This window comes from Rhamphochromis sp. 'chilingali' (genome assembly GCF_963969265.1).
Source record: "Rhamphochromis sp. 'chilingali' genome assembly, chromosome: 5".
Lineage (NCBI taxonomy): Eukaryota > Metazoa > Chordata > Actinopteri > Cichliformes > Cichlidae > Rhamphochromis > Rhamphochromis sp. 'chilingali'.
The window spans coordinates 23,555,727-23,582,664 of NC_137932.1; the positions used below are offsets into that span (position 1 = coordinate 23,555,727).

Consider the following 26,938-nt stretch of genomic DNA (forward strand, 5'->3'; position numbering starts at 1 on the left):
CTCAACCAACGTGGAGACAGACATAAAGAGACGCTGTACACACAATCACACTCCCCAAGCGTACTCTACGAACCGGGTCTAGGTACCCTTGCCCCTGGAGGGGGGAACTGCACCCAGACCCAGGTGGTGTTACCCTTTTCCCTGCGGTGGGGAGAAGCAGACCGCCCCGACTCCGCAGCAGCAGGGAGGCCCCACATTCCAGACCCCAGTCGGACGGCCAACTCCTCCTCCTAGGACCCCCGCTCCAGCAGGCCGCAGAGAACGGGGGTGAGAGAAGACTCCAAACCTCCCTCCACCCGCTCATTGTAGTGTTGATGCATGTGTGTTCTAAGGTGCATTTAAAACCCAGGAGGGCATGGAGCTACCTGCCAGAGAGCAGCAGGTAAGCGCATAGCCCCTCCTGATAGCGCTCAATGTCTACGTGTATTTAAAATTGAGAGGTGGGCAACGACACCAGGGGTGAGGTGTACACCCTGATGGTAATTTGGATTCCGTGTATCGTGCCCACCCCCAAGATCCTATATGTATGTGTAATGAGAGTGTGAATAATGTGAATGTCTAAGTTGTGGGATAAAATTGAGGCAGAGGCAGCCAGAAGGGAACAGGGGGGGGTAGCCTCCTCTGCACCCCGGTGACCCTACTTCAAGGCCCTGCATGTGTGGGTGGTTGTGGTGGAGCAGGAAGAGGGAGGCAGCTGGAGATGGGGAGGGAAGGAAGGGAGGGGCAAGTGACCCCTCCCTGGGGCCAGCTCCCCCGCTGACCCCAGTAGGCACTCCCACACTCCGCGACCCGCCAGGGAAAGGAGGCCCAGGCCCATCCGGACCGGGGCCCAGTGCAGCAGCGCCGCCCGGCCCCACAGAGCCCGGGACAGCCCACCCGACCCCACCACAGAGAAAACTGCACCCACCCCATCATCCACTCATCTTCCAGACTACATAAGACAATAGACAACCAGGCTGAGATCTTCCTCCACCTCTCCTGTATCTCCACCTCCTGCAGAGAGAGTTCCTGTAGAGAGGAAAGCTCCTGCAAGATGTGACAACCTCCCCCACCAGTTGAAGAGCCCCCCAGGTGGCTCGACGTACCGGCGGCACCCTGCGCCAGGACTGGGCCCCCATACACCCACCCGCCCACAACCCCGGCAACACACCAACCAGGACCCAAGCCCCCGAGGCCCGGCCAGGGCCCCAGCCCAGAGCCGGAGCGCCCCCAGAACCTCACGCCCATCCCGGACCCACCCAGGGGCAGCCAGGCTACCAGGTCAGTAACCCACGTCCGTCAGCACAGACCCTCCCCTAGCCCCGCTGCACGCAGCCACGAGGAAACCGTCACCTAAGAGCCAACAGAGAGCCCCTAATTGGCCATGACCGCTACCCTGGGTTGAGCCCCCCAAGGACACGGCAAATCTCCGTTAACGAGCTACCACAGATCACCCCGTGCGTGGGGCTGGACGACGTCAACACGTTAACGAGCTAACTGCGCTAACGAAGTAGTTCCCACACATGTAATTGAGCATTGCGTGGTGCATCCGACATACTGTTTTACTTTTGTCCATGACGCGCTTACCTTCAGGGTCATATTTCACATGAAGACCAAAATAGTTCCAAAGGCCAGATCTGAATGAGGGTGGGGGAGGTTCAATTTGCCATGTTGCAACAAGCTTAGCTTCTGTCTTGCTAGCTCGACAGTGCAGCCTAGGCGGAGTAGTCGAACGCAGATCCACTGAGCTCTCAACACAGACAGCATCGTCAGAAGAAAAGTTGATCAAATAAATTAAAAAATTTTATTGTTCGATACATATGCATACCGAACCGAAAGCACTGTATCGAACGGTTCAATATCGATACGAGTATCGTTGCACCCCTAGCAGACAGGTAGCTGCTTTAAAGACTTACAAAATAGTATAGAAAATAATGGCTTTATTTGTATAGCGCTTTTGAGAACACAGTTAGAAAGTGCTTCACAGTTTGAGTAAAAGCCACACAATAAAAATAAGCATGCATATTCCATAAGACAGACATAATGAACTACAGGGTCACGCATTCATTCCAACATACGCACTTTCATACAAATGAAAATAGATGTACATTGTGGCATAAAATAAGGGGGAAAGATTAAGGGAACACTAACCTATAAAAATTAGTTTTCAGCAGTTGATTAACGCAAGTCAGATTCAACAGACCTGATAGGCTGAGGGAGGCTGTTCCAAACTTTCTGAGCTACACCGTCAAAAGTTTGATCCCCTCTGGTTTTATTTAGTGTGTGGAACAATTTTTTTTGAAGATGTTGATGAGATTATCTGAGAAGTTGGCTGCTGTGGTACGGTCTAAGTAATTCTGATATATAAGCCAGGCCATCTTCATGTAGAGCTTTATGAGTTAATAATAGGGCTTTAAAGTGGATGTTTGTTAACTGTAAATCTCTGACAAATATGTTTGATATGTGAGTGGTGGCTAGCTTTTGTTAGCAGCCTTGCTTTCTGCAACAATGGGAGATGCGCTACAAAGGACCAAGAGGTATATGTGAAAAGTGGGTTACAGTAATCAAAGTGGGGGAAATTAAAATGTGTTTCAAAAGCATCAGATGATTGAATCAGAGTAAAGATTTTATTTTAGCAGTATTTCTGAGGTGACGTAAATGAGAGTGGGTGACTTCCTTAGAGAAACTGGCAGGTCCAAAACACTAGAACCTCAGTTTTACTAGAATTGAGATATAGAAAATTTGTATACATCCAATTAGTAATGGCAGAAAAGGTAGGAGAGACTGTTGAGTTGTTGGGCTTAGCAGAAAGGTGCAACTGTCTATCATCTGCATTGCAATGGTAGGCGATTCCCTTAAAACAATACAAACACATGCAAGGGTTGCAGATGAAGACTTAAATAATATGAATTCTGTTGGATAAGCACAGCACAGCTTGGCTAATACGTTGAGAGTATGATGATGGTCTTCCCTGAAATGGTCAGTATGAAAAGACATTTAAACATATTCTAATGATGCAAATCATTTTGATTTAATTTGGACAGACCATCTCCAAAAGTGGAAAGAATGTCATTAAAAGGTTAGAAAGGTCAGAATAATTTAGAGCTTTGTTTTAAGTGTTACTCCATTCCATAGAGAATAATTTTAAATAATTCAGAACAGTACAGATATTTAATTCCACCCGTGTGACCTTGAATGAATTGACTGTTTACAGTTTAGCCGATGCTCATTATTTTTAGAAGTAGAATAGTGATGCTAATTCTTCATGGCACAGATTGAGCAAGGTGGCCAGAAAAAGGCTAGTCCATACTGCCATGATGGCATCACACAGTTGCTGCAGATTAGGTGGCTTCACGTCAATTATGCAAATCTCCCCTTCCACCACATCCCAAAAGTGCTCTATTGGATTGAAATCTGGTGACTGTGGAGGCCATTTGAGTACAGTCATCTTCCTGTCATGTTTAATAAACTAGTTTGAGATGATTTGAGCTTTGTGACATGGCACGTTATCCAGCTGGAAGAAGCCATTTGCAGATGGGTACACTAAGGTCATAAAGGGATCGACACAGTCAGCAACAATACTCTGCTGGGCTGTGTTGCTTAAACAATCCTCAGTTGGTACTTAGAGGCCCAATATGTCCTAAGAGGTTGCCTACGCCTACAGGCTGTCTTTACAATGTCTACTTGCCTAAATGCATTGAGTTGCTAACATGTAACTGACTGATTAAACATCCATGTTAACAAGCAGATAAACAGCTGTGCCTAATAAAGTGATTTAAATGCAATGATTCATGGACACAAACTCATAATGAAAGAAATATGAAAATAATGTGTGTCATGACCAACGTCAGTCAGGATTCAGATGTCCTAAAGTCACAGATTGGCTTGTATTAGTTGCTCCTCCTATGATGTAAATGTTTGATGCAGTTTTAAATGAATACTAGTTTGTGATGTTATCTGACTAATAGCCAAAGAAAAGGATGAATTGTTTCTCAGTCAGAACCAAAGCTGTAATAATAAAATGATGGTAAAGGTAGATTAGAGGGCAGCCAGAAATTTCTCTGTAGTGATACACTGTTACAAAGATGTACAACTTATTGGGTGTTAGTAATTACAGCCACCATTTTATATACAGTATAATAACACTAATTGGATCATAGCAAGCACTTTGCAAAAGATGAAGGGGAGTTCAAATATAGTGTAAAATAACAACATGGTGCAATTATAAGAAAAACACCCCCCCCCCCACCACCACCAAATAGAGATCACAGACTAACACAAAGTTCATCCGTAGAGTTAGTGTGAAAAACAAAGTAATTTCTGGCTCTCGATGGTACATGGCTCCTTTTCCCCATTGTTATTGTTTGACAGTGATATTAGGGGTTTAAAAAAAGATATTTAAAGCCATTTTACAGTAATAATATTTCTAAATGGTGCCCACTGATGTTGGACCTTTACAGCAGAAGACAAATCCCTCTAGTGGAGCATCATCTGTGGAGTATTCTGATCAAGTCTTTGCTACAGCTTACTTTCAGTGCAGTTCCTCTGAAAAGTGATAGAAACATTTTCAGACATCTCATTGCTTCTGAAGATCAAATGGCAGCATTTTTTACAGGAACAAACTAAAGGAAAAAACACTCAGAAACCACTTCTGACATGCTTGTTGTTGCCTCGGTGAGAGCAGCGCCGTTTGAACTCCGGTTACTGCACTAAAACGTCTGAAAATACGAGTCCCCTTTCCACTTCACTAATACCTCTCTCTGTGTTCTTCTTTCTCCCTTCTTTCTCCCTCTTGCTGGATGCTTTATTTCACCTCATATTTTAAATTTATCTCGCTTGGCTGTTCTGTTGCTTGCATTTTATAGTTTCCCTCTTTCTTTCTCACTCACCTCTCTGTCTCTCTCTATAACAACAGGAACACTTGTCCTACATGCTGTCACTGAAGGATTTCATTATAGCACAGTCATGCTGATCACACAATGACACACACACGCACACCCACACATAGACATCGGCAGGGTTCATCAGTTCAGCTAGTTAATAGTTTATGGCTTCAGGCTTTCTGACTTGATTGTCTTTTTAATGGCCATAAAAAACACACCAGCCTGATACTGTATGTCTTCTCTGACACACTCACACAAACACAGGTGGTTGTACGTGCACGTTTGTGAGAACACAGTGTTGGCATGTACCATTAATCCAAACATCAAGTTGTTTTAGAAAAAACTATATCTAAACAATGAAGCGCTTTAGTACTTGCCCTAAAAAGCTAACCCCCCAACTGTATGAATATCCTTGCTAGCTTCAAAAACACACTGTGAAATGTGTGAAAAGACCCGATTTATGTGTGTGCATTACAATCTAAATCTTTTTTTTTTCCATCTAGCATTTTGCCATGGTGCCTAACTAGATTTGAATTTTAAGAATCTTTCCCGTCGGACATTACCTAATACATGTTCCAGTCTGGAGACGTTCCAGACGTGAACTCTAATTTTCCCACCTAGCTTGATAAATTGTAAATTGATTTCCTTTATATGGAGTCTTTTTGCTCTGGTAATTTGGACAGCTCAAAGCAATTTCAGTGCATCTTTATCCTAGAATGCCAAATACTGTTGGTCTTGCATATATATATATATATACAGTCCATTGGCACTGGCCCCTTGATGCACCTGCCATTGAAATATTGTATGCTGAAACACAAGGGCTCTCTTTTAAGATGCAACAAATCCCACAAATGGAAATAGGATGGGTAGCGATCAAGTTTGTTTCAAGTTTGCCAACCAGGAGACCACAGTTTGGAGCTTTGTATTTGGCAAAACCCAAAGATATTCTAAGTAATTTTCCTTTTCAGTTGGTTTTCATTAGTGGTACAATTGATCATTCGTTTACTAAACACAAATTAACTCACTTACATGCTTGATAATTGGTTCAGTTTACTGCACTCTCAAGCCAGTGGTCTCAGAATAGAAAAAACAAAACAAAACAGTGGGCGTGTGACATTGTCATCATTGCCACCTGGCAGTAATGTTGACTGAAGCCGGGCTGTAAACATGCTGAATGCTGGACTGTGTGTCTGAGGTGCTGCATGAAAGTGCCATTTGTAATCAGACTATTGTTGATAGAGGATGAAGTTATTAAGATGAGATGCTCCAACCTGTACCTGTGGCATGGCTGCAGCCCAATCTGCAGCTGTTATTGCAGCCTAATGTCTGCCGCTACACTGCCAAGGTAGGACAGACCATGCTAGTTCAGGTACATATGCAGACAGACAATTCCTTCACCAGGATTTAGTCTAGATGTGTTTCCTTTTAACCACACTGGGTTGACATGTTCACTGGAGGCAACCACAGCTAGTGATCGTTGCAAAGCAGCAGGCTTTTAGATAACCAAATGTGGTTACATTTAAGAGGTAGAATCTTATTTAGTTAGGTTTAAAATTAAAATTGCCAAAAAAACAAAACTGTTTAGTCATTTCAGATGACCATAACTTCTTGGCTAAGTTTAGAAATACACTCTTGTCTGAAGGAAACCATTGGCGCTCACACTTTCATCATTTGGTGGTTTTAAACAAATGTGTATATGTTTATATCGTATATGTACATCAGATCAGCTGGCTATTGCATTTGTTATATCCCATGTTGCCAAGAGGGAAGTTGCAAATTGCCCTCTTGTGGACAAACTATGCAGTATCAACACCTATAAGGCTGTTTCTCCGATTTCTTTTTTACTTTTTGCATTTTTTATTCACGGTTATAAATCCTGATACTGATATATCAGTAAGTATATCAGTATCAGCAGGGCTGACATACTAGTCTGGCTTTAATACAGTGTATTTAACTGCAACCTCAGGATCTCTTTCAAAGTGCCCATATGGACAGACTTAAGAATGAGATCCACTTCTGCAGTACCTTGCTGACAGACACCTATTGTGTATCTGCAAGATGCCAGTGGCTCTGGCAGAAAGGTAGTGTTTGATGTCCTGAATAAGAACACGTTGTACTTTCATACACCAACTCTACACATACATTCATACACAAATGACACATGGGGCAGTTTCTGAAATTTTGTCTAAGGATACTTTAATATGAAAACTGCTGGTGGATGACCCCTTGAGTCACAGTTGCTATCGTGATCAACAATATTGACACCTTTCCAGCTTCACATTTTGGAAGGTATCTCGCCAGCAATTTTGGTAGTATTCTGAAACTGACACACCAACAACTACACCAATGTAAGCCATTCATGCAGCACAGAAAAGGGAGAGCAGGGTTTGAACTTCTCTCTAAAAGTGCCATCACTCACGCTTTTCATGTCTACAACCAAATACAACATAGTGAATTCTTTGTGAAGAGCATATGATTATCCTTTTTAATGACATGGGGCTTTTCATGATGCCATCAAGTGTGGCCATTCATAACAGCTAAACTGGACAGACAGCACTTTGTACTAACTAGTTCTTTTCAAGCATAATGCACTCTTTGGATCAATTGCCAGACAAAATGCCCTCACTTCTTACAACTCTAATGGATCCACTCAAGCGTAGAAGTCCAATAGCACACAACAATGTCCATTTGTACAATAGTGAAGACACATTAACAAAGACATTATGCATTTTCTTATCTGATATTAATCTGTTAAGATGTTAACCTTCAAACAGCCCTTTAAAGTTTCAAAGCCTGGCCAAAATGTCCTCACTACACTGGCTTCAAATAAAAGGTGTCTACACAAACACAGACCCACATCTGATAGGTGGAGACAGTTAAGAGTTATCGGTGTAGATTAACACTCTCCTCTGTACAAAGTCAGCCCGCCATGCACTGTGTGTGTGTGTGTGAGTGTGTGTGTGTATCTAAGTAAACGGGCGTCCACTTCTGTCAGTGCAGATGTGTGTGTGTGTGTGTGTGTGTGTGTGTGTGTGTGTGTGTGTGTGTGTGTGTGTGTGTGTGTGTATCTAAGTAAATGGGCGTCCACTTCTGTCAGTGCAGATGTGTGTGTGTGTGTGTGTGTGTGTGTGTGTGTATCTAAGTAAATGGGCGTCCACTTCTGTCAGTGCAGATGTGTGTGTGTGTGTGTGTGTGTGTGTGTGTGTGTGTGTGTGTGTGTGTGTGTATCTAAGTAAATGGGCGTCCACTTCTGTCAGTGCAGATATGTGTGTGTGTGTGTGTGTGTGTGGGTGGGTGTGTGTGTGTGTCCCTGCTTGTATGTGAGTCCAGTTTATGTGTCTGGGTACGTGTGTGTGTGTGTGTGTGTGTGTGTGTCCATCCATCCAGAAAATAAAGCCTTATTGAGGATGAAATGGGATTTTTAATTGGCTGAGCCTCGGCCTAACGGCGCCGCGTGAAACTTCACGGCCCTTTGTACAATGTCACCGACACACACACACACACACACATTCACAATGGGCCCCAGCACTATCACAATAACACACATACAACAATGCAGACTCCTCTGTGGGCATGTACCGCACACATATTCAACAGTGCACGCACTCACACACACATTACGTCTCCGTGTCAGGGAGTATCGATTAGACCATTTAGTCCAAATAGAGGGGAACACTGGACCCCGTCAGGGAGACCTCCTTAACAGGCTCATTTACACACAAACACACACACTCTGTGTGTGTCTGTCTTTGTCTTACTAAAACACAACTGCAGTTAACTGACGCACACATTTGGCCTTTTGCTCCATTCCCTTCTTTGCTTTTCTCTCCCACTTGTTTAAAGATGGATACGCAAACCTGTTCTCCAACACACACACATACAGACACACAAATGCAGAGAGTGATGCGCCTGTTAAAAGGTTGTGTCCATGTCTGACAGGCCCTCTAAGAGCACTGCATCGATTTTCCCCTCTGCTGACTGACTGCGAGAGCAAGTGAAAGAAAGTGAAAGCAAGAAATGTGGTGTCAATAAATGGAGCAAGGCACTAATACATCCAAGGTTACGGGTTCCATTCTCACCAGTGCCTGAAATATTCTTTGTCTTGTTCTTCTGCTGCTGTGGGGCCTTTTCGATGAAAGTCTTCGTGTATATTTATAGCGAGCGGATGGAGGATGTGTGTGTTTAACTGATAGTCACAGCTTGTGAGCATGAAACTTGAGTATATACTGTCTTATCCGATCTGCCGCCCTGAAAAGAATCAATTTCAGACGGCAACGCGGAGGATTTCAATTTAGCAAAGAAAAGCTGGGAGGGCTTTAAGTTCAATATCGACGGTATCCAAGTGAACACTGTACACAACATTTCAATGTTAAAGTGTGTATGAGACTGTAAATGGGACTGAGAAAGGTGCAGTAAATCGACACTATCAGTACCATTTGTGCTCGCTGTAATTATGGCTGTTTCTTAATTGTGATTGGATGATTAAATGTTGTTACGTTGTTTACAAATTTAGATCTGTTGTTTACAGAAGACTGAAATTAACCAAAAGTCTTTTGAGTTGGCACAACAACACCATGTTGAACTGATGATTGTATCATACTGTAGTCGTTTTTTCAGCGTTATGAATCATATTTCACAATTTCACAAACACCGTAATTGTTTTGTTTATTTAGTTGTATTTTTATCAATAGTTATCTTTTTCCTTTGTTGTTTTTTTTTTTTTTTTTTTTCCAAATGTTTTGGATTTTTTTGTTAATCAATGCAAATGTTGTTCCACTCCACAACATTTTTAGTTTTTTTTTTTATGGAGTAACTGCATCACTTTATGTAAAGCTACCAGCAATATGTAATTACTTCATATAATCAACAATTTCAATATTAAGGAGATGCTTTAATAATATTAATGATGCAATAGTAAATCTAAAAGTGGCATTAAACATATTGAATATAGTTACTTTAAGTACAACTCAAAATTATGTTGAAAATCTTGTACAGCACCACTTTCATGTAATAAATCTGTATCTCTATGACAGTTTTATACATTTATTTTACCCCCACCCACCCTGTACCGGGTACCTTGTATGGTTAAAGCTTTATTACAGAAAAGATACAGTGTTTTCCAAACCTTATTTTAAAAGCTAAAGCATGAATGACAAATTAAAATCAAACCTGTTGGTTCTGTTTATGCACAGGGACACATTGTCTTAATGTGCTTATCAGTGGGTGATTCAGTGAAATGGTTTTCAGTGCAAAAATAATTATAGATCTGGATTATATGCATTTTTCAAAAGACCCTTCTATTAAATGTCTTCTCTATTCAGTTCATTTTGTATTTATTTATTTATTTAAAAAAAAACATGTTGGTGCAATTGCATTGTCCTTTATTATATATCCATCAGCCACAACATTTAAACTGCTGGCCTAAGTTTGTCAGTGATATTTAAAAGTGCAGTGTGAATAACAATTGTTAATTAGGTCTTGTGTAATAAAAGTTATAATTTTAAATAGATGTGGTTAATATTTTGAAGGTTTTGCATGAACAGGAATGAGATTAAACTGTCTTTCTATTTGTCTGCTTAAGGTCTCATCAGGTCCAGAGTGCGGGGGACGGACGCTGCAAGAGCCAAAGTGCTGACCTTCCTGGACAGCCACTGTGAGGTCAACAAAGACTGGCTGCCACCCCTCCTGCAAAGGATCAAAGAGGTGTAACTGCATGTTCATTTATAAACCCTAATGCAACAAAGTATATGTGAGTCTGAAAGCTTCTCTATCAAATTACAACCCTCTCATGTTCCAGATGTGTCTATATATACACACAAATATATGTGAGTCACGAGGCATAATGACCAAGGCCAATCTGCAAATATGGCATGCTTTACTACTCAACAAAAAGCCTCTGCGTGATGACTCCAGTGGTCGAAGTGAAATCGTGCCATTAAAGAAAATAGATGCCGGTCTGATTGCCTCTCATTAAGAAATAAGTGCGGTACTCTCTTCTTCACCCCTCTTACTCTCCCGTCTGCTGTCCTCTGCTTGTGTCTGCTCTTCTTGTCCTCCCCATCCAATCTCTCATCACCTTGTTTTGCCTCCTCTCACCACCTCTTCTCCGCTCCCTTTTGTCCTGTCACATCTCTCTTCCTTTCTTCCCTTTTTCCATCTCTCGTCTCCTTTACTTTTTACTTACTCTTCGGTACCATTGCACCTTTTCTTTTCCATTTTCATCTCCTCTCCTGTTTTCACCTCTTATCCAACAATTTTGGTTATCGCACTCTGTTCTACTTTCCCCACCTCATGTCTTCCTCCCTGTGCTACTGCCATTACTCTCACACCTTTGCTTTTCTTCCTTTTCTCTTTACATCTCCTCGTAATTTTCCCCCTCCTTTCTCTGGCCTCCTCTCAGCTTCTTTCTGGCCTCTTGAAACGTCCACTTTTCTTTTCTATCCCCATCTCTTTTCCTCTCTCGTTTCTCTGCTCTCTTGAAATCTCCCTATCCACTTCCTCTTGCATCCTTTTCTATCCTACCCTGGCTTTACACATACCATCACCTTCCTTTGATTTGCTTTACGACGTTACATGGCCTTTCTCATCTCCTTCCCTGTCCATGTGCCTCGCATACTCTCTTCTCCAGTTCATTTTAATTTTAACACCTGTCTTGAACTTCTCCAATTCATCAAGTCAACAGTTGTTTGCCTGCTATTAAAGACCTTTGATCTCAATCTGCAGAGAAGCGATCAATAAATCCACCAGAGAGTCTGATCTGTTTCTGCTGCTGTACCATCACCATCCATATTTATACTCGTGGTTTATTCGTGTGTGTGTTTGTGTGTGTGCGCCTGTGTGTGTTCAAGCACAAAAGTCATCTGTCACTGTCTATGTAGTCACTCTATAGTCGTATATTTAGATTTAAATGTATGAGGTATTGATCCGATTAACACACACGCGTAGTCAAAACTCCAGGCTACCGTAAAATCACATTCCCCGCAAAATAATTGTCTGTCTTATTGATATAGAGAGCTAAAGTCTTGTCCAAATTTCAGGTTATCTGCTTTTCTGTATTTCACATCTGATCAATTTTATCATATATTTTGATTTTGTTCTCTTTTAGTTGTTGTCAAGCTTTTTCTGTTTTGCCAAAAAAGCCTTTTTTTGAATACTTTACTGTTTGATGCTAACAAATCATTTTGTGTCAAATAAATGATTTATTGTAATTCCATTGTCAGGGAAGTAATTGAGAAATAATACATGCAAATATGCATCTTCTCATTTGAATAAATAGAAATTTCCCAGCTTTTTACCACTGATTGAATCTAGAGAGTATTTACTCAGCCCCATGTCTATCACATTACCGCTTTTGCTTTTGTCTTTCAGCACCAAGGCAACAATTTATTGTAATTGTTCACCAGTTAACAGTAATATTTTCAGAGCATGTCAACATAAAAGGATCCTGGTTGTGTTTAGCAACATTGCTCATTTGTTGCTATATGTGCATGTGCAATCAAAGAGAGCTGCAAAACAAAAGCGATAATCACAATGAACGGCCAAACATGTAGTGAATATGTTGATGGTTTCATTAGTATTTCCAGTCATTTCCTAAGAAATGACTGGAAATGAAATAGGACAGTGACAGGGCTATTTAGGCACTATGGACGCTCAGTGAACATCACCTATAAACCTCACTCCTAAATGAAGGAAAAGAAAACAGAATAATTGTTTACATGAAGAGCAATGAACAAAATTAACACTAGCACTCCCTGCATGCACTGTTGGATTTAAAAAATGATTTGAAAGATGGCATTAGTGATTAAAAATATATAAAGAATTGCATTAAAGCCTAGAGTGCTTGTTGTTTTGGAATAATGGGTTTTCTGAAGGGACAATTTAGATGATAATTTTGTCAATAGTCAAACGTCTGCCTCGACACAACTTCCTTGCATGCTTGCATAAAATACTCAAGGACGACTATGTAAAACAGGTCATTTATTAAAATTCAATATTCATTTATAAAATCATTTATAATTCATTTATACATTTATTCATTTGTAAAATTCAATAAATGTTTGAAAGTTGCACTTTAAAAACAAGAGTCCAAAACCATAAAAGAAGCAGATTGCTTTGGGGTCAGATTCCTCTCAACTTACTCATCAAATATTCTCATTTCTATTCAGGTGAAGGGAAAAAAAAAAAAGAAATGGCTAAAATTAAGAAAATGCTCCAGAGTGATTTGAAAATAACAGTTATCCGGTTACGACAGTAATGTCGTGATGCTTCACCCTGAGTGCTGCACAGTGTCATTACCCTAACAGCTATTAAAGCAGACAGAGTGCTTTGTAATGTGGCTGAAGCTGTAGAAGGATGCAGCTTGCGTCCCCTTGCACTGACCCTGCAGCTAATGGTCCAGAACCGCTCCACCTGCTCTGTAATATCACTGGCTGAAGATGCATCCAGCCGTTTGACCAAACTAATAGAGGGACACTTCATGATTTAAAAGGGAGTGCAAGTCTGGCAGCGCCAGTGTGTGTGGGTGTGTGCAAGTGAGATTTTGTACCTTTTATCCTTGTAAAGAGCAAATGGCACCATCAAGGAAAAAATATGAGGAAAATCAAGTGCAGCCATTTTTGCCAGTTTTCACTTTAAAAGGATTTAGGACTCTGTTTAAGGGTTAAGGAGGCAATAACTAAACTAAATCCATGAGTATCTTATGGCCTTATGGACGATTACACAGGGTTGAGGGATACGGGAATTTTTGTTGGTGCTTGATATTATCCCATTTTTTACAGTCTCATCAACCAGTCACAAATATCAAGCATTACATTTTTAATGGCTTTAAATGTTCACTTAAAAAGTTAGAAATGCTTTACACGCTAACCTTTTTCCCCGCATCCTGTCTGCATGATTTAAGCTTATAAATTTGCTCATTTCCAACACAGAAATGAAATCTATCTATAGGATTAGTTGCTCCACTGGGACATGAGTCGAGGTCTATCAGCAAGCTTAGTAGAAAACTGCCAGCTGGATTTCATGAAAGTTGGTAGAGGTGAATTACAAGAAACACCAGAAAAATAGGGGAAAAAAAGGTTTGGTGCATTTCCAGACCACTTTGTTTAAAAGTGGAAAATAGTTCATTGATGGAGGATGTGCTTTCCAAATGTTTTTTAAAAATTATTGTTGCGCTACACTGAGGATCTTATTCTCTGAACCACATGAACCAAACTGTAGAGTTGAGTGGGCAGCTGCTTGGTTGTTACTTCAGAAAAGTCTCAAAAGTGCCATAAACCAGAAAATCACTGTAATAAAGTGGCGTGCAGAGCACAAGAAATACAAATTACAGTGGCTGAAAAGTCAAGCAAATGAAGCCAAGATTCAGTTTCTTAAATAACCACTTGGGGTTGGCTTAAACACAAAGGGTCAGCTTTAGAGCAGAAATACATTGTCTTACAACCAAAATCTCTCTGGTTTTGATCTCTCTGGTTATTTTCTTCCTTCTGACAGCCCTGTGAAGGAGGAGTTTTATATTACTTACCTTAAAGTTAAGGATTTGGTTGATTTAAAAGACTAGTAGGTATGAACACAAGGGGCATGCTGAACTCTAGCCAGGTAGTAAATTAGCTCTCCCCATCTCTAATCAAAAAGTATCTTTGTCTGTGTCTCTACTCCAATATGGTCGCATCCACCAAAATAAACAGAAAAAAAAAAAAAGATTTGCAAGCCAATAATTAAAAACATGTATTAGTAATATCAGTCTTTTATATAGCACAGTCAATGTCATGCTCTAAATATGCACTGTGCTCAAACATCACTTGACAAAAAATTATGCAGCCAGCTTTGCTGTTGTAGTAAGACGAAGACAAAGCTTTCCATCAGGATAGCTAGGTGTCAGACCTTTCTTTATTCGTCAATTCCAATATAGCCCTAACACAAATGAAATGAAATACCAGAGCCCGTATTGAACTTCGCAAACTAAAATATTGAATTCTACACAGCCTACACAGTTTACCTCCAGTAACCTATTGATGTGTTACTCATTTTCTCTGCTGCTTCTTAATAAATTGTGTTGTCACCTAAAAGCATTTTCTGTATCTCTTCATTTCATGTGGCTCAGTGGTCTGACATTAATGACAGAGAAGGGAATAAAGTAGCACTGAATTAAAGTCAACAGAGGTAGTGGTCAATCTCACCTTGCTACATTTGCTGTCTGCATGATTGTTGCTGAATGACTGAAATTCCCTTTCGGAGAAGTGCAGTATAATGACCTTGGAGTTTACAGTCTGTTTCACACACAGATGAACACACTGGACTGAGCGCCTCATTTATTCGAACAGAATTTGGTGATGAAAGCAGAAACACATTCACTTCTTTCTCTTTTTCTTCCTTGGTAGCTTGTTTTATTTCCCTTGCATTACACTTTTTAAAAAATTAATCTGAAGCCCTAATTAAGCATAAATGTGTGTGGTTCTTTTTGTGTCTCCAGGACCCGTCTCGAGTGGTTAGCCCAGTCATCGACATCATCAACATGGATACGTTTGCTTATGTGGCAGCCTCTGCCGATCTCCGTGGAGGTACACAACCACTTTCTTCCATCTACACTCAGAAACAAACGTCTCTGAGGCACCTTTGGGTTGTGTTTTGATGACAGAGAGAAACCCCTTTGGGTTTCTGACTTATGAGGTGGCCCTTGATGATAAGTTTGTGATGAGTTCATGAACCTGTTCTCTCTGGCTGCTGTGAACATTAAATGCTTTGAGATATTTTTTTTCCTACTTCTTCTTCTTCTAGCAGTGACTCTTATTCGCTCATATTGGACCCCTCGAGAATAGTTGCTGTCCTTGAATCATCTTATCTTTGAAATGTGCACTAAAGTCCCTCAACCGTGTGTCCTTGAATATTCAGATTTAGTTAGAGTTGCCCTTTTTTTCTGCCCAGTTTCTACACAGATAAGTGCTGATGTCTTGGTTTTAAACTGTGCAGCGAGTGCACCAACTTTCTTTCCATCATTGTAAAGGGAACTAGAGACTGTAGGTTTATGTTCTCAAATTTAATTGTTTATTTTTAAGAAATAAACTACAACAGTCTTAAGGTCTCATATGTCTCAAATGCTGTTTGATGTTGAAAAAGCAGAGGCATGAATCTAAATATATTTCCAAATAAAAGAACGAAACGCCTTTTATTATTATTTATCATAGTTTTGTCTTTCTGTTAATAATTCTTCTAAGACAAAAAAGGCTAGCAGGTGGAATTTTGCATATTTAGTTACTCTCAGAAAATGTCCCCCAATCACATCCCCAACTTTTCAATTGTTTGATTAATTGACTACAGCATGGCATTCAGCTGTGGACTGCAGATGTTCACTTACCTATATAATACAAACTCTGTGAAAAACATGGAGTTTCAGAGAACTGTGATGGTCAAAAAGACTTAGGACACAGCACTAATCCAACACAAGAATCAGTTTGCATGCAAGCTGTGAAAGAATGATCACATCTTCATATTTTGTATCCAAGGATCCCAACCTTCTTGTAATTTTAAAGTGGTCTTTAAAGCAATTGGTCTCCAGGCTTTCTGAAGGACTTTTAAAGTGTTTCTTTGCATATTGACTGCTTTGTCACTCATCTTCAGTCCAGTCCAGTCGCTTTACCTGACTGTTTCCAGTGTATTTTTATCGTTGTTTGTTTTCTTTTAGGTTTTTCTTTCTTTCTTTTGTTTGTTTCTTAATGATTCTATGAATCATTCAAAGAATGAACTGGTGTGGTGTGCAAACTTTGATTTAGTGTTTGTCATAATTTAAGCTTCTAGATTCTTTTAGTTTGAGTTTAGTTCTAGTTGATTAAATATGATAAGATTATAGTAGACTAGACTGAAGTTGTTTCAGTTGACTAAAATATAAAGTGTAAAGGTTTGTCGTGTTTTCACCAGTGACAGTGGCGCCACATGTTTCACGTGTCTTATCTTCCTTGACATCAAATGAGAAACGTGTCCATATGGCTGCTCTTGTCTTTCTACCAAGAGTTGACATTTCATCACGTTTTGATGACAAACAGGGAGCGTGGGAGCCTCCCCCTCACACCCTGTTTTTTCTGTGACAGATCAAAAATGAAAGAAAGATTAAGCTGTGCCAAGTTACACAAGAACTGGACTGAAAATCAGTGGAAACAGGTCTTATGGTATTATTTAGCATGACAATAATTCCAAACACACAGCCAAAGCAGTAAAAGCACACAATGGACCACTATCAGCATGGATTGGCCTCCCCAGACCTCTACATTATTTAAGTAATAAGGGTCATCTTGACAGAGAACAGAACAAAAGGCAGCAAACATGCAAAGAACTTTGAAATGTCCTTCAGGAAGCCTGGGGAACTATTCCTGAAGACTACTAATAGAAATAATAAGAAAGATACCTAAGAGAGACCGATCTCTCACTCCAACCGGTCGTGGCAGATGGCTGGCCCTCCCTGAGCCTGGTTCTGCCAGTCAGCGATTGCCTTGTATACTGTATTTCCATGTATATGTGCACTTTTAAATAAATCCCTGAACATATTGAGGGGTGGCTCAAGACTCTTGCCAAGCATTGTCTATATGTGCACAGTAGGGTTCTCTCACACAGCTTTGAAATGTGCTTAAAGTGTTGGCACATAAAATGACTCTTTGAACAGTTAACACAGTCCTTTTAATTTGTTGATATCAAATTCTTAGATATCAGTCAGTTCGTTCGCTGCCATCAGGATCCTGACATCATCTTTAAGACCATCAGATGAGCTAAAGCTAAAGCTGTAAATGCTTTTTAAAACATTAAATTAGTAACTTGAATAAATGTAGAAAGTGAACATTTGTGAGCATTGTAAATGCTTTTTAAAACATTAAATTAGTAACTTGAATAAATGTAGAAAGTGAACATTTCTATTAGCTCAGCAGGATTATACTCGCAGATGAGCTAAAGCTAAACGGCCTGTAAAAAAGCCAGAACAACACATAACTGTGTTCTCTGTCTGCGATCTGCACTACCTCCCACTTTATCTGTTGACTTCATAGTACCTCTCTCCTTCCATTAGACTCTTTTACCAGTCTTATTTTCTTGGTGAAAGCAGTCCGCCAATCAATGCAGATAATAGGGCTGTCCACTGTGCACGCACAATCACACAGGAAGGAGAATCGATAACGATAGTCGTGCTTATAAAGAGCATTTTAATTATAGATGAACCTGTCGCTGAAATCATAAAAAAGACGGTCATCAGATCCATCTGCATTGATCCTGACATTCACACACATGTTGAAGTCTAAAGACATGCCAACAGAGAGTGGAGGGGGAGTACTGTGGTAGCTAATCCGTGACCTGGTGGACTGTAAGCACACAAAAAACTACACAAGCCAACACAACATTTTCTTTGCTGAAGTTTTTCCTCTAGTATCAGAAAAATAAAATATATCTCTATTTGTCTTTTCATTAACTATTTTATATACATATTCTAAAGAAAGCATAGCATAACAGTGACCTTGATGTTTTGGTACAGCACAGTAGCCTCTGTACTCAGTATTATTTAAAGCATGTTCTTTACTCTGTTGTTCTCCCTCAGGCTTTGATTGGAGTCTCCATTTTAAGTGGGAGCAGTTGTCGCCTGAACAGAGAGCCCGCCGGACTGACCCGACCCAGCCAATCAAGTAATGCACGCATACACAAAAACTCAAACATTAAAATGTATAACTGTGGGTGTATAGATTCTGAACCCAGGGCTCATTAAGTAAGTGCAGACAAGTGGAAACAGAGAAGGCAGAGAAGAGGAGGTTAAAGAGTAGGAACAAAGGACAAGAGGGGGAGTGAGGAGACAAAAGGAAAGAGATGCACTGAAGTCTGATGAAAGGATGAAAAGGAAAAAGTGTAATAGCACGGGTTTAGTTGTCTTCTTAGGATGAATTCTGAACAATTAAGTTCATTAAAAACTTGAAGAGTAAATGTTTTAAATTTTCACCAAATCCAGAAGATGCTGACGGTGAAATAAATAGATAACATTTTCATATGTATCGTTTTACAGACTTGAGTGCAGGGTTTTACTTGTTGCTAAATAAAGTGTGTGTGTATTTTTATGTGTGTGTGCGATTGATCCATACAGCATAATTATTATTAGGGACTCTGCAGGAGAAAAAATATTTGACTCAACATTTTTAGCAGTATTTAACTCCACCAATAACATATTTCTGTCTACAAGCAGAGGTTAAAGTGGGCCAGAATGATCTGGAATAACATTCTAGCAGCTTTCATTAATAACCAATTAAGATAAAAGCAGATAAAGTAAAAATAATCTGCTTTGCTTATCCCCAATGTTGGAAAGGACAACAACCTATAACAAAGAGCTTCAATAAAGCAGAACAACTCAGTATCTTAAAATATAACATGACCATAAGACAAAACAAGGAGGGCTGGATTTGGATAGATCCAGCCCTCCTTACTCATCTATAATTATAACCATACACTGGACCACATTTACAGGCTGCACAACGAAATCAAGCTACTTTGAATCATATTATGAATCTCTGTGCCAAATTAGAAACATACACGTGGATGGAGGATTGTAGCCACAGTTATAAAAGTGCAAAATTATTTTTCTTTATGTGAGGTAAAGTAGTGCAAATGGTAAGAAAGGTGATAAGTAGACAGCATCAGCAGACTGGTCAAATTTCTTTTTAGTGTATTTTTTTTTCTGGCATCTCCATTCTGCCATCTTAAAACGACCTCTGTTGTCAAAATCTCACTTTTATATTTTACAGAACTTTACACACACCTGAACCTCATTAGTCTCTACTGTTTAAAAAAAAAGGCTAAACCAAACAACGAAATCTAAACAAAGAAACAGGAATAAGATTATTCATCTAATTTACAAACTCATTTACACAAATAAATGGTTTGAAAAGAAAACAACTTCACTATGCAAAAAGGAAAAACCATTTGGTTGTACCCAATAATAATGGATTTGATTTATATAGCGCTTTTCAAGGCACCCAAAGCGCTTTACAATGCCACTATTCATTCACTCTCACATTCACACACTGGAGAATGCAAGCTACAGTTGTAGCCACAGCTGCCCTGGGGCAGACTGACAGAAGCGAGGCTGCCATATCGCGCCATCGGCCCCTCTGGCCAACACCAGTAGGCAAGTAGGGTAAAGTGTCTTGCCCAGGGACACAATGATCAGGACAGAGAGCTCGGGGATCGAACCGGCGACCTTCCGGTTATAGATACGCTTCCCAACCCCCTGAGCCACAGTCGCCCAGTGATGCAATCAATGACATCATGATATAAACCCCATATAAACAGGAAGTGCTGGGCCGGCCCCTCCCCCACACCTGTTTTGGATGTAAGATCTGAACAAAGGGACAAACTATTGTGTAATTTACCAGAAATTGACCTTTCAACAGAAGAAAATTCAAATGATCTTATGTTTCAGTAGTATTTGCTTTAAAAACATATGCATGGATGTAAACTGTAACATAAAGCTACCACAAACAAACCCGGGATAGTATGTAGAGCAAAGTTACAACAGCAATGTCTAAACTATAGCATTATGGCCAACTGTAAAATAACATGGGATAAATTATAAATATGTTTAAGGGACAAGTGGTAAATAAATTCAATCTTTTCTCAAGGTGTTAGAGCAGGTTAGCACAGTACATGGCAGTTCAGAATATCCTCAACACATTTCTGTTGGTTTTCCAGTGGGATCACACTTAAAGTAAGCTGTGCGAGGTGATGAATGACCTCCTTTTGCTTCCAAAGAGACACGAGTGTAACTCCTCAAAGTCGTACCGTGCCCTCCTCAGTCATGCTGCCAGGATTGCTGCAGATACACGAGCTACTATTAACTGAATAATTAAAATGAGCATGGTTGGTACTGCAAAAGGTTATTGGTGATGTGGGTGGTTGATTTTTTCATTACCAAGCTGCATCAATTCATTTTACTTATAGTTGTAAAAGTACACCGAGCAGGCACAATGACCGTAACACCAACGCTATCAGTAAGGTAAAAGTTATGCAAAGGAAATCAGGACAATTCGATTTTAGAAAGCACCCACTGCATAAAACAATAAATAAGATAATATAATGCCATGTAAAAAGGCAGAGTATAATACAACAAGGAGCAAAAATCTAAAGAAAATGAATACAGGTGTTGTGGTGTGAGGTAAAAGTATTTCTGTCATTTGGCAGTGGAGCTGAAAGCTGAAAATGTTATTACAGAAAGCTCTGCCTTTCCAGTAAGTGGTTCAGTGGGTGGCCTGGATTAATGGCAGTTCTTTCAGTGGCCTCCTCTCTACCACAGCCACCAGTTATTTGGATGCTGCGTCTGCAGGTTTGATACATTTAAAGATGTCTCATGCTACATCTGTGTTATTGGCAAATTGATACGTGTTACCAGCTTAGTTAATTTTTCATCTGACGCATCCCGGTGTCCCTTCCCACTGATGCAATTGAGATACTCAACAAATCAGAAAGTAGTGTCACCCTATGATCCTGTCTGTGCTCATTTGATCACAGACTTGTCGTCCTCTTGTCATCCCTGTCATGTGTTCATGCTTGCTGATGTCAACAAAGTTAATCTGGGAAAACGTCCGCACCTACAGAGTGGCTGGTAATTTCAAACAGCTCAACAAATACCACCAAGCATACATACAAACAAAAAAGTTGATATTTTATATAAAAGTTGTGATGTTCTGATTAAATTTATATTATTTTTTTAAAACGATGATACTGTACTTTTGCCAAAGGTTATACTAGACAGTAGGTGCAGATTATGGAACTGTGGAGTTTGCAGTAGTGTGATTTATAGTAATTGATGATGCAGGTGCAGAACAGCCTGTAGCATCCATTGGCACTGTTAGGTCAAAGGTACCAGACTTTAAATTAAACGTAAGCTGATGGTGGTTTTTAATATTGCTCACCAAATGTAACTTTTTTAGAAAACAGTCCGGGTGGAATCAAACCCAAACCCCTGCAGTCTTTCACCATATAGCTCACCTCACTTATTCTTAGCAAAGTAATATTTCTCTGCTACACCAAATTGTACCACCTTCAAATTCCCTTTTTAACCCATTTCTATAATATTTTTGTTGGAATTGCTTTTTGGTCCAATTATTTATACTTTTTATTTTATCTTATAATAAACTTGCCACACTCATGTGCTTGTTACTCATTTCAAACCAGATTTCTTATTATTTTCTTATTATTGATACTTTTAAAGCTAAACTGTGAAGGTTTTCTTCACTTTTGTGTTTTTTTGTGCATAAACGTTCAGAAACATATAGACAGAGAGCAGTCAAAGAAATGGTGGAAAACTGAGGCGCATAAAACTAAAACAGCATCAAAATTTACACCCAATATTTCCTTTTATTAAGTCCACATTGGCAAATAGAAATGCAGCTATGCCTTCCAGAAACGCATTCCTCAGTGTGCAATAGTTTTTCATGTGTTTACATTTGCCTTTGGGAAGTTATTAAAAACAAAAATCTACTGATTTTGCCTTTCAGGCCCATTTTTCTGCTTTTATTAAAAAAACCTGAACCCATTGTCATCCTTCTCTTTGTGGAATTTTTGTATTTGTTATGTATGTTCTATTCAAATATAGAGTAATGATATATGTATAATATGAAGTATATATAATGAATATCTTGTTTTTGTACAATGAGCTTAAACTTTTGTCTTTACAGTCTAAATTTCTCTATAGGTTGTTTATTATGAATGCATGTAAGTTTATCAGACCTCATTAGCCCCCGAGAGGGACAATGGACCCCCTAATTATCCTCTACCTAATCAAATGAGCCAAGGTGTGAAAACGGGCGTAGGTCACAATCAGCCAAGGTTTCGATGAGCTAATTGTGAAACCTAGGCCCACCCTATCATGTGACTTCTTGAGGTCAGACGGCCCAGGATGTGAGTGGGCATTAAGGCGTCTGGGAAGGGATCTCAAAACTGGATTGTAGATGGCAGACAGTTGGTGTCATAAACTACCGCCTCTGTTCAAAGATGGTCACTCACAGTGGACATAGATGGCCTCTTTTACTCCTCTTTCAAACCATCTGTCCTCTCTGTCCAAAATGTGAACATTGGCATCCTCGAATGGAGTGACCTTTGTCCTTTAGATGCACATGGACCACCGAGTCTTGTCCCGTGGAGGTGGCTCTTCTATGTTGTACCATGCGTTTATGAAGTGGCTGTTTGGTCTCTCCAATGTAGAGGTCTGGGCATTCCTCGCTGCACTGTACAGCATACACTACATTGTTAAGAGGTTCTTAAAAGGTTCCTTTTTCATAAAGCTTAAACTTACTGTTGGATCAGGTGACCCTGAACCATCCTTCATCATGATGCTTCCAGTAACTATTATCTACCGTCAACCTCCAACCACACATAGTAGGTGGCTGCTTTTCTCTGGGCTTGGTTCTTCTGGGGGTGCCTTCCTGTAAAAAGGGAGTTCTTTCTCCCCATTTTCAAGTGCTTGTTAATCGGTATCACCCATCAGATCATTGGGTTTCTTTCTTTAATATTGCAGGATCATTACGTTAGTATAAAAAGTGCATCGAGATGTGTTGTTGTGAACCAGTACTAGAAAAAAACTGCTGAATTCATAAAATTCCAAATAGACCACAGTAAATGCAGCTGACTAACTAATGTTGGTTACCTTATGTGCTATACTGCATGTAGACTAATTTTTAATAAAAAGCCCCAATACATAATTAATTTAAAATGGCAGTAATGGCCCACAATCACAGACTGTCAGAGTAGTGCTTAAAAAAAGCTTCTATGTCTACATAATGTAATTTTCTGTGGGGTGCTGTGATTAATGGCAGTGCTGATGTGCCCCACCACTGCTAGAATAAAAAAAAAAAATGCAGTTCAGAAATCAGTAAGAAATTAATCATCCTGCTCTGACCTATTATTACTGCAGTGACCTCAGCAGGGTTGTGGCAGGCTGACCTCATCAGAAAAATAACAATAGTGGTCAATTTTGATTGGGTTAAAATAACTGCTGTTTACAGAGGCAGCCTTCTAAGGTCATGTAAGTAAAACCTCCAACCTTTCTCAGACAGGTGTTGACTGAGGCCATATATGTATATATTATGAAAGAGAAGTTTGACTTCTAACCTTTAATTACACTGTTATTTTTATCCAAATCATTTTCTTTTTCCTAAACACTGCCAAGTAGTTTAGTTGCCAAACCCAAGTGAACAATTAGTCAAAATTGTTATTTTCTAAACCTAACAACTAAAACTGTGTGGAAAAAAATATAAATAATTGAAACAATATTGTGTACTTACTAAACAAACTTATATAAAATGAACTTTTCTTTTCTTTTTGGTCTTTTAGTTAAGTTTCTGTGGTTTTGAGTGATGCTGAGTTTTTTTGTGATATGATGCTTAAGTTTTGATTTGAATCTATTTGTTATTCTAGCCTCCCTGTGTTTCCCTGTCTGTTCACCACTTTGTCTTACTATGTTTAGGTTAGTTTCCGTGTTTCCAGTGTCTTCTCTTTCTTTCCTGTGTTGCTTTAACATTTAGTGTTCTTTTGTTTTTGTTGCAATAGTTTTAGTTTCCCCATATGTGATCATCCTGAATAAACACAAAAATCGGCTTTAATGCTGTTAACTCACAAGAGTTATTCACAAGAAACAAAACAACCATGAAGGACGATGCAACAAAGCAAGACTGAGACAATACACACACACACACACACACACACACACAGGATAACGAGGGCAGAGGTAACAGGTGGGAACACAACTGAGAATAATTAACTTAATGAGTCGGGGGAACCAACACACGGAACAACAGTCGCCAAAATAAAATATGGAAGAGAGCCACAGCAGAATGGGGAGACAGCACTAACTTGACACAAACAGACAAAAGGAAAAACAGAGAGCGAGAAGACTGAAGGAACATCATGAGAACACAAAGGGGAACTAACAAACCTGACGTCATCTAAAGCTGAACTAAAAGCAAGAGACACATAAACTAACTCTCAGAAGCACAAGAAATCTTTGGCTCCTTTGGTGGTTCGACACTGGCACTTAAATCTACTCAAGTTTAGTTTAAATTTAGTGAAACATTGTGGTTTAGACTAAAATCCGCCCCTTCACAACACCAACCCTGCACTGCTGAGCTTGATGCCTTGGAAATGAAAGCAGGTTGCATAAGGACACATTGGCTGTGATGAAAAACCTAATACGCTAAAAGTTTACAAAACCTCAAATCATCGATGCCTGACAAATCATTTGCTGTGGAGAGATGAACAAACAAACAAAGGGAAGCCACAAGAGCCACAGAGCAAACACACATGCACGGTTATAAATAATAAACTTTGGCACTGCTCCTTCGTCATAAGTCAGATTGGTGGCAGGAACCCAGATTTGCTGCTGTGCCAACTTATGACTGCCTGACTTCATGCATGGTTTTTATTTTTATGTTTTGGTGGAGGCAGCGGGGCAGGCAATCACATATGGTGCGTGTGTGTGTGTGTCCCTGTGTTTGTTTTTTGGAGATGGATGTAGAAAGATTGTGGAAAGGTTGTAGCTTGTTCACTGTCATGGTTTCTACCTGCAAGTCAATGCAATGCTTTTATCTGCCATGTCAACCTCGTTACCAAGAGTTACCATTTATGCATTTATAAACTATACGTATGAAGACCATGATTGGCATTATGTATTTCAAAGCCTCCAACCCTAACCTTTACAACCACATACATCATATATATGCACTGTAACCTGTAACACAGATACTCGAGGAGATGAGTTGGGGTGCTTTTCACCACTTTTTTTTTAACAGCATCAGTTTTTGGAACAAATAAACACACAGGGGCAGTTGAACATTTAGAAGTGCTTTCATTTACTCTTATCCTGGTGTTTCAACCATGCAAACATTTCCATCTAGTATTAATTTACTTCTAGAAACAAGTTTCACCACTTAGCAGCCGTCTCAGTAATAACATAAAAACTGCGTGCATAAAATCACCATCTATCCATCCATATAATATCTTTACTACAATATTTAGTGGATGTGCCAGCTGCAGTATAGTTGAAAACTTCTGCTGCACCACATTTTCCCATATTTATCCTGCATGTCCTGTTTTCTCCTCTGCATTGATTATAAACACTGTAAATGTATTTTGGTACTTACTTACTGCAACATAAAAAAAAAATAATCAAACCTTTGCTGTCAACCAGGGGTCTGAAACTTTTAGTGCTCAGTTTCATTCTCTGCTGTCTTTAATTCTGTAATTAATTTTTTATGTGTACAGGGAGTGCAGAATTATTAGGCAAATGAGTATTTTGTCCACATCATCCTCTTCATGCATGTTGTCTTACTCCAAGCTGTATAGGCTCGAAAGCCTACTACCAATTAAGCATATTAGGTGATGTGCATCTCTGTAATGAGAAGGGGTGTGGTCTAATGACATCAACACCCTATATCAGGTGTGCATAATTATTAGGCAATGTCCTTTCCTTTGGCAAAATGGGTCAAAAGAAGGACTTGACAGGCTCAGAAAAAGTCAAAAATAGTGAGATATCTTGCAGAGGGATGCAGCAGTCTCAAAATTGCAAAGCTTCTGAAGTGTGATCATCGAACAATCAAGCGTTTCATTCAAAATAGTCAACAGGGTCGCAAGAAGCGTGTGGAAAAACCAAGGCGCAAAATAACTGCCCATGAACTGAGAAAAGTCAAGCGTGCAGCTACCAAGATGCCACTTGCCACCAGTTTGGCCATATTTCAGAGCTGCAACATCACTGGAGTGCCCAAAAGCACAAGGTGTGCAATACTCAGAGACATGGCCAAGGTAAGAAAGGCTGAAAGACGACCACCACTGAACAAGACACACAAGCTGAAACGTCAAGACTGGGCCAAGAAATATCTCAAGACTGGTTTTTCTAAGGTTTTATGGACTGATGAAATGAGAGTGAGTCTTGATGGGCCAGATGGATGGGCCCGTGGCTGGATTGGTAAAGGGCAGAGAGCTCCAGTCCGACTCAGACGCCAGCAAGGTGGAGGTGGAGTACTGGTTTGGGCTGGTATCATCAAAGATGAGCTTGTGGGGCCTTTTCGGGTTGA

General features: G+C 39.9%; 1 protein-coding gene across 2 annotated transcripts in view; it reads left to right on the forward strand.

Moving 5' to 3' along the window:
* Positions 1-26,938, forward strand: part of galnt14 (UDP-N-acetyl-alpha-D-galactosamine:polypeptide N-acetylgalactosaminyltransferase 14 (GalNAc-T14)) — a 242,116-nt gene that overhangs the window by 172,222 nt on the left and 42,956 nt on the right. For both annotated transcript variants that reach the window (XM_080881768.1, XM_080881769.1), the window contains exons 6-8: positions 10,444-10,565; positions 15,331-15,418; positions 18,430-18,514. In XM_080881768.1, the coding sequence (XP_080737894.1) occupies positions 10,444-10,565; positions 15,331-15,418; positions 18,430-18,514 (295 nt within the window). The remainder of the gene's footprint in view (positions 1-10,443; positions 10,566-15,330; positions 15,419-18,429; positions 18,515-26,938) is intronic.